Source organism: Sander lucioperca, chromosome 5 (assembly GCF_008315115.2).
Source record: "Sander lucioperca isolate FBNREF2018 chromosome 5, SLUC_FBN_1.2, whole genome shotgun sequence".
Taxonomy (NCBI): Eukaryota; Metazoa; Chordata; class Actinopteri; order Perciformes; family Percidae; genus Sander; species Sander lucioperca.
The window spans coordinates 42,842,808-42,855,765 of record NC_050177.1 but is presented as its reverse complement, the minus strand read 5'-3'; the positions used below and the strand labels follow the sequence as shown (position 1 = coordinate 42,855,765).

The 12,958-nt window shown below is 40.6% G+C and overlaps 1 protein-coding gene across 2 annotated transcripts; it reads left to right on the top strand.

The window, feature by feature from the left end:
- Positions 1-274: 274 nt before the first annotated feature.
- On the top strand, positions 275-11,669 carry coq8b (coenzyme Q8B). 2 transcript variants are annotated; one of them, XM_036001087.1, is made up of 16 exons: positions 275-419; positions 903-1,084; positions 1,294-1,444; positions 2,865-3,052; positions 3,414-3,480; positions 4,180-4,254; positions 4,676-4,795; positions 4,884-4,969; positions 5,177-5,317; positions 5,410-5,491; positions 6,037-6,130; positions 8,182-8,323; positions 9,005-9,112; positions 9,256-9,321; positions 9,969-10,055; positions 11,072-11,669. In XM_036001087.1, coding segments are annotated over exons 1-16 (1,896 nt in total). In that variant the 5' UTR covers positions 275-418; the 3' UTR covers positions 11,378-11,669. The 2 variants fall into 2 exon arrangements, with proteins under 2 accessions (XP_035856980.1, XP_031139543.1); XM_031283683.2 differs by having other exon boundaries at positions 2,847-3,052.
- The last annotated feature ends 1,289 nt before the right edge of the window (positions 11,670-12,958 follow it).

Here is a 12,958-nt window from a genome sequence, read left to right as displayed (position 1 = left end):
AGCCTCCAGACAGAGAATCCAACTCCGCCGAGTCTGGACTCTACAATAACGGTGATAGCACGTGCATGTAGGCATCATAGTAGGCATCCTCCAAAATGTTGACACCCCCTTAATTCTCATTGGACGTTGTTCCATTTAAAGCCCGCCTTATGTTGACCATAATTAGCCGAACAGTGCTGATTTAGACGTCCATCATCTAATAAGATGCACTGCTATTGGTTAAAGGACTACAACCCTCCTCCCTTCACAATATGGGTTCCGCCTTCTTATTAAAAATCGGACTGTGGTTGGTCCCCGGTCAAGTCACTCGAATTTGAACTTCCGGGTGTTAAATCGTTGCAAAACAGACCTACCACAGTGGACTGTGGCAGGAGAAGTCATTCACCGAGGAAAACCTGGATAACGCAGCTTCAGGAGAAGTGAGCGACTTAATTTGTTAACAGCAGCATGTTTCATTCAATACCGTTTTTAATGTGGAAGAATAAACCTTGTGTATAAGTATTTAGATTTAGCTAGCTTGTTGTGATTTCAAGCTTAGTCAGCAGCTAACGTTACTGACTAGAACGTAGCCAAGAGTATAGGCTAGCTATGTAATTGTTGTCTTTAAGTCTGTAAATGTGTACATTTGTATTTACAAGTCTGCAGGTCACTGCTGCACCGTTACTGCTGGGACACGTGTTAATGACACATTATAACATGTCTTGACAGTAACGTGGAGCCATTCGCATCCAAGGTTAAACTATTGATATGTCACTTTACAAACACCCTTATCTTGCAATCCTTTGCTTATTTGGGTAAGATTGTGTCTGGTACTTTTTTCTTAGTCACACTTGTCATCATCACACACCGTGTAAGTAAGCCTAACTTGATTCCCTCCTATCTCTCTACCTCTCTGTGTGAAGTGACGCTATCAGAAGTCATGCAGGTGCTGCGTGGGGCAGGTAAAGTAGGGTCTGCCCTGGTCACCACCCAGGGAGAACAGCTCAGATTAATGACCTGCAACTCCTCAGTGGGAGCAGCAGTCAAAGTTGCTCAGGATGCGGTAGAAGGACTGGTGGGCACTTTTATGGGCAGCAACAATGCGGTAAGGATTCCTGAATCCATCTCTTTGGGCTCTGGAACTTGTGATGGGCATTTTATAATATCTGCACATGAAATTATTAATTAAATAATAAAAAAAATAATTGATAGATTAATTGATAATAAAATTGCAGCCCAAGTTATATGTACAAATAGTATAGTATAATATTTGGCTAAATTACTTGTCCATCTCTGCTGTGTCTGTAACAACAGTCAATAAAGGAGGATGTGTTCCCGGACGTAGAGGGTTGGGAGACTATGGACCCTGAAGAAGCAGCCAAATGGGCAATGGGGTCAGAGTTCCCCCCTGATGCTCCGGAGCAAAGCCAGACAGAAGTTGGAGCTGCAGCAGAGATGCCATCAGGTACTGTCAGTACCATGCACAGGAGGTGACATACACTAAGTATGTGGCACCAGTTTTTTTTTTTTTTGCATAAGAATATTTTAACCGCATTAGTCCTTTTGCAATGTTGAAATTATTGTAAAGATTGTTTTGACAATTTAGTGAAATTTGACATCAGTAAATTCATCCATAACAACACAATTTATTTTCATCAATGCATTTTTTTGGAAAACATGTTTACATCATCAGAGCATCTTCAGGCCTTGGAAAATAAAGTGAATAATATAAATCTGATAGCATGTATAGAATTTCAATGTATCCTTATTATTTCCACTTTGTGAAAAAGGTGAGGGATCGGGTATTGTGACTGACAAGGTGAGCAGGTAACAGCCACGGGTCAGGCTGACCGATGAAGGCAAGGTAGCTTCATTTGTATAGCACATTTCAGCAACAGGGCAATTCAAAGTGCTTTACATAAAACACTAAAGAGCAGTTAAAAACAATTACAAAAATAAAAACTGTTAAAATAGGAGAATAAACGTTACAGTGCAGTATAAGAAATGAACAATTATTTAAAGAAATGCAGCATCAAAAAGAAAGGTCTTCAGCCTTGATTTAAAAGAACTGAGAGTTGCGGCAGACCTGCAGTTTTCTGGGAGTTTGTTCTAGATATGTGGAGCATAAAAACTGAACGCTGCTACACCCTCTTTAGTCCTGGCTGAGGACAGAAAGCAGACGACCTGAGAGGGCTGGCTGGGTCATAATGTAGCAGTATTTTGGCCCTAAACAATTTAGTGATTTATAAACCAGCAAAAGTATTTTGAAATCAATTATTTGAGGGACAGGAAGCCAGAGCAAAGACTTCAAAACTGGGGTGATGTGATCCACATTTTTGGTCTTAGTGAGGACTCGATCAGTCTGAAGGAGGAGTCGGAGACAGGGATTGAGTTTAATCACGATGTGGTATTTTACTGAAAGTTTGATTGAGTGTGGTTGTATTCTTGGACGGACACAGTCTTGGAGTAGCAAAGCAGCGCGATCGGGATGTGTCCTGTGTAGGTTTGAGTTTTTAAAACTGGTCAGCGGACATGACAGACACCTGTCTAAGTAATCTCGCCCAGCTGTGCCACACAATGACGCGCAGCCATTTGCTGATGGGTTAGAAGGACGTCAGGTGGTGTGTGTGAGCCTTTTTGACACTTGAGTGTTAACCTTTTGACAGTATTTTGGCTTTGAATATTCAAGTGCTTGAAAACTGTAAAATTCTGTCATAACTTGAGAGCGTATATATATTAAAATAAAAAACAAGTCTCCATTTTGTCATATAGGCTATATTTTTTTTAACATGATAAAATAGTTAAATTATTGTTCTCTCATGTTAACATCATGTATTCAATAAAACCCTCTACTCTTTCTTACATAGGAGTTCCTCCTTCCCCAGGGGTAGCTCCTGCAGCACCAGGCTGGCCGGGACAAAGCGCTCGCTTCCTCCACACGACCCCTGGCCTCCACCGGTACTACAACCAGACCAGGTCTATCCATGGCACGGGGGTGGCCAGACTCACACCAGAGGACATCAAGAAAGCCAGAGAGGCCAAGAAGGCCCTGATCAAACCTGTCAGACAGAAGGTTGGTCGAAGTACTAAATCTGACTTGATTTAACTTTGATTGCAGATTATGCATATACACACACACACAAGCTGAGTAAATGTATAATATTTATATATTCTTAGTGGTACCTGCAGGAGATGAATTACAGACAGGCGCTAGGACCATATTTTGAGTAGTAGACTCATGTTATGTAGTGTGTTTTATAAACGGTATGTTGTCCTTTGTGATGTAATTCAAGGTTACTGTCTGAAGAGTTTTGCCCTTTGTTTCTGTGTTAGCAGAACAGTTCGACAGCAATCAACAATCAAAAACCGCTTTCAAAATGATTTCAAATCCATTTTTACATTATTTTGTTATTATCTGGTATGTCTTCCCCCAGCTGAGTGACCGGGCCAAAGAGAGGAAGGTGCCCGCCACAAGAATCAGCAGGCTGGTTAATTTTGGGGGTAAGAACAATGTACTTGTGACCGGGTTAGCTCAGTTGGTAGAGCAGGCACACACATATAGAGGTTTACTCCTCGACGCAGCGGCTGCGGGTTCGACTCCGACTTGCGGCCCTTTGCTGCATGTTATTCCCCATTTCTCTCCCCTTTCATGTCTTCATCTGTCCTATGGAAATAAAGGCCTAAAATGCCCAAAAAAATAAGCTTAAAAAAAAAGAACAATGTACTTTATATACTTTATATATCATATTTAGCGCCAAAATAAAGATATATATATATTTTTTTTTTTTCTTCACAACTCCAAGTGTCTTCTGTGTTTACAAAGAAGAGGGAATGCTTTTCACAACAGCAATGAAGAGGATTTTTTTCCACCTTTATTTGATAGGACAGCTAGGTGAGAAAGGGGAGAGAGAGAGAGAGAGGGGGGAGACATGCAGGAAATCATCACAGGTCGGATTCAAACCCTGGACCTCTGTATATGTGCGCCTGCTCTCCCCACTGAGCCAACCTGGCCACACAGCAATGAAGAGTTTTTAACTGTATTTCTCAAGTGTCAACATTTTTAAAATCAAAATGTTTTGCAAAAGATTTTAGACATGGAATATGATTTCACCCTTTCAACTAGCAGCAGCAGCTGTGTTAAATCAGTGCTTCCCACAAGCTTAATTCAAAATCACTTGTGTCTCTGTCTCCCTGCTGCAGGACTGGCAGTAGGACTTGGGATTGGTGCCATCGCAGAAATGGCAAAACAGTCATTAGGAGGCAAACAAAATGAAGGTAAAGCTATTCTCCTCTCCTTTGCTTTTCTCCTCCCATCCTGTGAAAAAGCTTTTGGTCCAGTGCACACTTGGCAGATCCAGCACACACATGGACAGCTGGTCGGCCCTGGAGAAGTTTCAAATGTGTTAGCACCTGCCAGGCACTGGACAGGCATTAAATCAAAGCTGTTAACAAGAACTTAAAGACAGGCTTTAATATGTGTTAAATGAACAGTGTTTAAGAAGTACCACTACCCCCGTTTTTACATGCTGCTTTGTACAATTGGCTAGTAAGGGCTTGAGCTTAATAATTTACATGTAGCACTTTGAATATACTTGCTAAGACAAATTACTCTTGTTGCTCTTCATGCTATTGTACTTCTAGTATGCTGTGCTGCTATATGACTGCTAATACTCGTGTGTGTGCTGTTGTTTCGTAGAAAAGAATTCCTTGTTAGACTCTCCTCTCCTGTCAGACGCCAACGCTGAGAGAATAGTGGACACACTGTGCAAGGTCCGTGGGGCTGCACTCAAGATCGGACAGATGCTCAGCATTCAAGGTACACACTGTAGCAACGGCTTTGCTGCAAAATGGTGTTGAGATGTCCTCACAGTCACAGAGGATTTTTTTTTCAATTCTTTCTTCAGACAACTCCTTCATCAGCCCCCAACTGCAGAGGATCTTTGAGAGGGTCCGGCAGAGCGCAGACTTCATGCCTGCCTGGCAAATGAATGTAAGTAGCACAGTTCGTCCTGTCCCTTGGCACATAGTCAATTTGTGGACTAGCAGTAAATAGTGTCAAAACCTCATAGGAAAGTGCTGCAGTGTGTGTTTCTGACATGAGATTAAACAAAAGATGATGTGACCAAGTCTGTTTTAATCAGTTTGGCAGTTTCACAGGTGCAGCTTTTTTCTTTTTTGCGTGGGTCTGATTGTGTAGAAAGTTCTCGTGGAGGAGCTGGGGCCAGGCTGGCGAGAGAAGCTATCGTCCTTTGAAGACAAACCGTTTGCTGCAGCTTCCATCGGCCAGGTGCATCATGGGGTGTTAAAAGACGGAAGAGAGATCGCCATGAAGATCCAGGTATTCATACACACTCTGTTTCTGTCTCCCTCGTAACATCTATCAATGTCTGTCTGCATTGATGTTGTCTGTTATCGCCATATTCCTCTCAGTACCCTGGAGTTGCAGAGAGCATCCACAGTGACATAAACAACCTGATGTCAGTCCTAAAAATGAGCGTTGTCCTGCCAGGAGGTAAAAACTACATTTTATGATATTTGTTGTAGTGTTTGGTGATAACACCATATTGAGGATAAGAAATGCAAATTAGGCTATTTTGAATCTTGAAACAGCTGGAGAGTTCAAGTTTTTGCTGTTATTCTTTGACTGTCCCCTGTCATTATATTGAGAGGTGACTGGAGATTGTTCTCCCATTGATTAGTTTCTTTTCTTTCATTCTAGCAATTTCACTATTACAGTTCAGACCAGGGGGTGGTGCTATAGTTGCAGGTCAAAACTAGGTGGCACAGTTGTTACTGAGTGCCCATATAAGGATGTCTGCATCATTAATAGAGATGTTTCTTGTTTCCTTGTTATGCTGAATCCTACATGCTCTGAGTCAAACATTAACTAGTTTTATTAGGTATTCAATGAAATGTACACTATCACAGTCCCAAATACACCACGATAATTGTTTCCACACTTTGCTCATTCACATTAATGTGTTTAAAGATGACCGCGTCTGTATGTTTTCTTTAGTTGTCCCTGCTGAGTTTTGCACTTTACATTTTTTTTCACAGGTCTGTTTGCAGACGACAGCTTAGCGGTTCTTCAGAGGGAGCTGGCATGGGAGTGTGACTATAAGAGGGAAGCAGAGTGTGCCAAGAAGTTCAGGTAGGTTTTTGTGGCATATTGAACCATAAAGCCTCCTACCCTGAAGCCAACTTGTGAGCCGTTACCATCACATTGAGATTAAGATCTCTTTTCCAAGAGAGACCCGAAAACAAGAAACATTTACAAGAACACAAACCGCAAAACAGAAACAACTAGGGATGTAACAATTACCGGTATAACGGTAAACCGTGATAAAAATGTTGACGATAACAATTACCGTTTTAATACCGAAAACCGTGATAATTTAGTTTTACTTTAAAGTGTTCATGTGTACAGTTTTACATTTTAATTTTGATTATGAAGAAAACAAGTATATAATTAGTGGGTCTTAGCTTGAATGTTTGGATTTGTATAATTTAAACCTGCACTACTGGAAATGTTCCTGACAAATAAGCTGTTTACATGCTGAACCCTTGTTCCTTTGAAGGTTTTGCCTATATTTTTGTAATATAATAAATAGGGCTGTCAGCATTAACGCGTTAATCGCGATGCGATTAAGGGCCGAGCATAATGCGTTAATTTTTTTTAATCGTATTAATCGCATGCTGCCATTTATTAATTTATTTTCACTTCACTCGGCTTTGCGTCGTGCCTAACACATCCTGCTGCTGCAGGAATAGCAACACGGATGTCGGTGCCTCATTCCGGTGCCACTGATATGTCTGCACTTCTCTCTGATGCTCTGAAACAGACGTTACAGGAAACGGAAACATCGCTGCACATGACGCTAGTTAACACTATACTCGACAGCAGCTAACGTTAGCCTACCGCTAGCTAGTAGCTGGATTAAACACGGTTACAATGCTGACAGCTAACGCTAAACGGTGTAAATTGTGATTGTATTTCACTGTAGAGGATTCCGACACCGGGATGTAACAATCTGCAGCTGCTGCTGTTGGAAAAACACAGACGGTGCGTTCAATGAAACTGGTAATTTACAGCGTTATGGTCCATTCAAAGTTGTTAAATTCAAATGTGTGACTAGATTAAATATATAATAAACAAATACAAATCTTAAAATCATGTTCATAAAGTCACTTTCTTTGCATTCATTTGATTCCCAATCAAGATACACTGGTAAGAATGGCTTTCCATTGTTAATATGTACTTAAAAACAGTTCTGAAATGCAAAATAATAGAATTTTAATCATGTAATAAAACATGCGATTAATCGTGATTAACTATAGAAATTCAACGATTAATCGCGATTAAGAAAATGTAATCGTTTGACAGCCCTAATAATAAACACTGTTACACTTTTTGAAACTATTTCAGCTTGTGTAGGCCTATCAGTGCTTTCTGAACATATTGAGCACACTTAAAAATACAGTGATAATACCGAAAACCGTGATAATTTTGGTCACTATAACCGTGAGGTTAAATTTTCATACCGTTACACCCCTAGAAACAACACAACTACAAAATAACAAAGAATTAAAAAAAGTTACAAGAATCCTAAAAATCATCAGATAGTAAAGTTTTAAAGTCTCCAAGGGGAATGCAAGACTTTAGTTTGAGGGAAGTTTGCATTTCATACCATTTTAAAAGGTGCATAGTATCTGAAACCAGTTCTGCCAACATTAGTGCGCACGTAAGGGATATATAAGGTTAAGTAGTTATTGGATTGTGTACTCTAGTTACTAGATTTATAAGAGAGACGAGAGGTGAGGTAGTTTGGAAGTTTCAACAGTAGGGCTTTGTAAATGATTAACATGAGATGGCTATTTCTTCTTGACTGTAAGGCGGTGCATCCAATTACCACCACTGAGGTGCCCTTGAGCAAGGCCCTTAACCCTAACTGCCCAGTGGCCAGCAGATCTATTTATTAATTTAGTATTAGTCTATTAAGTCATTTTAAACTATCTTTATGTGCATGTTTTTCTAACCGGTTGCACATACTGTATATTCTACATATTCTGCAAATGCATAAACCTGCTCGTCATGAATTGCTTGTGTTTATTTATATATATATAATTTTATTTTTAATTTTTTTATATATTTATATATATATACTGTATATATTTTCCGGAACATTTGTGTGTGGCCTCCAGGTCCATGCTGGAGGGAAATGAGTTTTTCCAAGTCCCTGAGGTGATCGATGAGCTGTCAGGTGGCAGGGTGCTGGCCATGGAGCTTGTACATGGAGTCCCACTGGACCGCTGCGTAGACCTGGACCAGGAGACCAGGAACCAGGTAGGGGTTGACTCAACGGGTACATGGATCCCATGGTGCACTGGAGACAGGGAGATTCTGGGAGTTTATGTAATTGTTTTTATAATTCTTTGGGCATTTGAGGTATTACAGAATATTTTACAAAAAAACTATAGCAGAATGGAGGTGAATGCTGCATAGGACACTAAGTGGCTGAAAGATCTAGACCATCCCAGTCTGGACCTTTTAATTGTGGGAAGCTAGAGCCGAAACCCTATAACATGTAGAAGGAGAAGATTTGATACCTCTGTTCCTCCACCCTAGGCTTTTGTTGATATTGAATGTATTGTATATCTGTATTCCACCCCTTGTTGGTAAGAGAAAGTATAGTGTCGACCACTTTTTATTTGTAACGTACATACATCATGTGACAAGTGCACAACTGAGCTGATGATTTGCTCATTAACTCTCATAGAAACAAGTTAGCTAGCTGGCAAATTATACAGCAGGATCTCAAACAGTGTGAAAAGGACAGCAGCAATGCAAATTAGACACTGTAAAAATATGCATTTAACAGTTGAGATTTATGCACTTGGAGCATGACCTACAGTAATGCAGCATCTTTAGACATGGCGAGTGTGTGGCAGTGCACTGTACCAGAGCTTTAGCATTAAAATGATGCATGGCAGTAAACGCAACCCTCTCCTCTCCTCCCATCTCCAGATCAGTTTCAGAATCCTCCAGTTGTGTCTCAGGGAGGTGTTTGAGTTCAGGTTCATGCAGACGGATCCAAACTGGGCCAACTTCTTCTACAACTCAGACACCAACAAGGTGACGGGTGTCTGGTATTGAAGTTGTAAATGAATTGTCTAACACAGAAATGGATGCCATGTTGACCAAATATTTAATTGTACCAACAACAAAAAATCATCATGTGCAGCAGATGCATAACACTCTTGTTATCTTGTCTGTAGGTTGTTCTGTTGGACTTTGGAGCTTGCAGAGGCTACCCAGAAGAATTCACAGATGACTACATACAGGTATGATGAATCTAAAATGATGGGACACCCACCAGTGAACCACACAACATGATTTATGCAACAAGATTTCTGTGAATAATTAAGCACTAGAGCAGGGGTCACCAACACGGTGCCCGTGGGCACCAGGTAGCCCCCAAGGACCACATGAGTAGCCCTCAGGCCTGTTCTAAAAATGAAAATTGAATATTGATATTATCTGTTTCCCACCTTGTTAAGTCATTGTTGATAATTAATAATGAGAAATCATTAACGCGATCAGTGTCTTCACATAGATGACTATCATTAATAATTATATATAACTAAAGGCAAACTGAGCAAATTTGTTATTTCAGGAGAGTGTATCAAACTGGTATCCCTTCGTATGACTCCGTACCCATGAAGTAGCTCTCAGTTTCAAAAAGGTTGGTGACCCCTGCACTAGAGTCTTTGGCTAAATTTGAGGACTAACGATTACACACAAGCACAAATACATTCCAAATCAACCAGTGCCTTCAACCAGTGCCTTAAAATGGAGCTCTTTACATAAACGTGTGTGTGTGTGTGTGTGTGTGTGTGTGTGTGTGTGTGTGTGTGTGTGTGTGTGTGTGTGTGTGTGTGTGTGTGTGTGTGTGTGTGTGTGTGTGTGTGTGTGTGTGTGTGTGTGTCAGGTGGTGCACGCAGCTTCCGTGGGTGATCGAGCCACTGTTCTTTCCAAATCAAAGGCACTGAAATTCCTGACAGGCTTCGAGGCCAAGGTAAGGTATTTTGGTCTCTGCTGCTGTGCTCATTTATTTATAATATGGTTTATCCTCCTCCGTCTTCTCCTTTTATTTGTGTCTCATCCTAGTGCTGGGCAATATGGAGAAAATCTAATATCACAATATTTTTTAGACCAAATACTTCTATATCGATATTGTAAGGTTAACAATTGCTGCTTTCCCAAAATATTTACACAATGAGATGTGGATATAATGATTAAGTGGGTAAAGGCAAATAATAGAACAGATGGAACAGTCTGGTAGGTTCATAAAATGACATCAGTTTACTGTAATGCAGCTCGTAAAACCAGGAAAAGACAACACTTATGTCATATTACGATATTACAATATCCAAAATTGAAGACGATATCTTGTCACATATCACAATATCAATATAAAATCAATATATTGCCCAGCCCTATCTCATCCTACCTCAGTCTTACACCCTGTGCTTGATGCAGTTTCCCTGTTTTCAGCCCTGTATTTACTTTGTAAATGTCAGGAATTATATCTTTAAGTGAGTGCTGTATAGTATGTGTTTTTTTTTTGTTTTTTTTTGTATTGGGAAAACTGCACACTGTATGCTCTCCAATTGTCATTTAGTGATGTCTTTCTGGACGATTTTCTTATATGACATCTTTATCCTAGTATTTTATAAAATGTGGCAATGGATAGAGGAATATAGCCAGAAAATGGCGAAAACAACTTGTTGCATGCATAAAAAACACAATTTGTTCTAAGTTGGAGATACGAAAATATGTGCATATACCATAGAGTCGTATACAGTATAGCTTCATAATATATAATGCACACTTTAGGTTCTAACATCTCTAGTAAACATTTCCTCAGGCTGCTCCAGAGTGTACACACAAAAACATGCAGCTTAAAGTCTGTTAGTGTTATGGTTTACTGTTCTACTTTACAGCTAGTTAACTTCTGCATTGAAACATTACTTCAGTTGATTATTATGCACACAGATAGCCATTGTAACGCCTCTCCCTGCTCCCTACCAGGCCTACGAGGATGCCCACGTGGAGGCGGTGATGATCCTCGGCGAAGCCTTTGCGTCCGTGGAGCCTTTTGACTTCGGCACCCAGAGCACCACCCAGCGCATCCAGAGCCTTATCCCTGTCATGCTACGCCACCGCCTTACCCCTCCACCCGAGGAGTCGTACTCCCTCCACCGCAAGATGGCCGGCTCCTTCCTCATCTGCTCCAAACTGAAGGCGCGCATATCATGCAAGGACATGTTCCTAGAAGTGTACAATGCCTACAACCAGAGGAGGCAGGCGCAGCAGGCAGCACGGGCCAGTGCTTAGACGTTCGGGGACATGCTCACTGCCTAAATATGCCTAGGACTTTTTAAGAGTGGGCTACTAAGTAAAGGGACAGAAAAGGTGGAGTGGCCACATGGATCAGATTTACCTAAGACTTGACCATGAGTGTGCCCGGCTTTCTATGCTTGTCTCCTTCAAGTGCTACAGTTCACTGACATCAGTTAGGGAATGATTTGGTCAAACCTGCCCCAACATGTCACTCTGACTCATCGAGGCTTGACTAAGCTCTCGCTGTCATGTACAGACATAAACACTTAAACACCTATAACTATGACATGGGATGTGATTACTTTGAAATGATAGTGATAGATGTGCCGTAACAAATATATGCTGAATCCCAAATGGTTATATTACTGATATCATCATTAATTAAAAAATAAGAGAGGATTATTTGATTCATTTTAAGTGTTGGTGTGTGTGTGTTTTTGATCATGTTGGCCCTCTGATTACATCTCTCTGTCACAGCAAACACACTACACAATGCTGCTGAAACTGTAAGCCAGCTTTGTGTTCTCAGAATGCAAGATGTATATTTCCTTTGTGCTCCCTTGGCTAAAATAAATAAATTCTGACCTGTACTCCCTTATATAGCATGGTCCACCCTATTTCCAGGAGAATGAGTATTTTCTATCTTAAAGACAATTGATTGGCCCTGCATTGTCTAGCAGATGCTGCCATGAATTCTGTAGTCAATAGAATAGCAGTAAGTAAAGGCCTTGCATTTTAAAGTATATTTGATATAAAACGCCATAATGTGAAATGCTGTTTTTATGTAACACTTCTTTATGACAGAGATGTTTTCTGTAACATGTAAGGCAGTGTGCTGCGCATTTGTTTTATGAACTAAAAAAATGTATATGTATCACAAATTGAGCTTTACTGGCAGATGTCAAAAGAGGCTATAAGCCAAGGATTTCCTTCACTCTTTCAATTTCAATTTTAGACCTCTTTGGGAAATATTGACTAGAAGCCATGTTTGACTACATTCTCCAACTACACTGTCCTTGTATTGACCGTTAAGTATCATGATACAATAGGTTTGGCTCACAAATGGTAAGACTAGAGCTAATGGTGGCATTGATGGGTCTATTTTTAAGGAACTATTTTTGTGTCAAGGCAGTGCTGTCTATTTTGTCTTCAGTCAAGCCATTACATGCGGCTCACAAAATGTTATTGTTCGCACCACAGGAGTGGAGATGTGGGGCTTTCACTGACATCATAAAAACCTGATGGAGAAAGATGCAGCCTTTTACTGGATCTGTATTAGTGCTTGCTGTTAAGTGTCCCTCCATTGAGCTATGTCACATTCTGTACAGCACAGCTGCTGAGCTGTTCCTACAGTGCGGCTGGCTCTCATGCTCTACATCAAAATCCCAGTTTACTGAGTTTTCGGAATTGGCCACAGTTAGTAACTGCAGCACATGTTGAAAGAAGAAAAAATGCATTCTTCTCTTGTAGTTTCACGCAACGGAAAGTTGGAGCCTTTCTCTGCATGTAAGAAGCAGCTGGCTTCAGTTTGTTGGAGGAGAAATTGGCTCTTTTTGGGCCTAGTCTTTTCGGTGG

Coding starts and splice junctions, on each gene's coding strand:
- coq8b (XM_031283683.2), top strand. Junction 1,085..1,293: donor TTATGGGCAGCAACAATGCG/GTAAGGATTCCT, acceptor CTGTAACAACAG/TCAATAAAGGAGGATGTGTT. Junction 1,445..2,846: donor TGCAGCAGAGATGCCATCAG/GTACTGTCAGTA, acceptor TTTCTTACATAG/GAGTTCCTCCTTCCCCAGGG.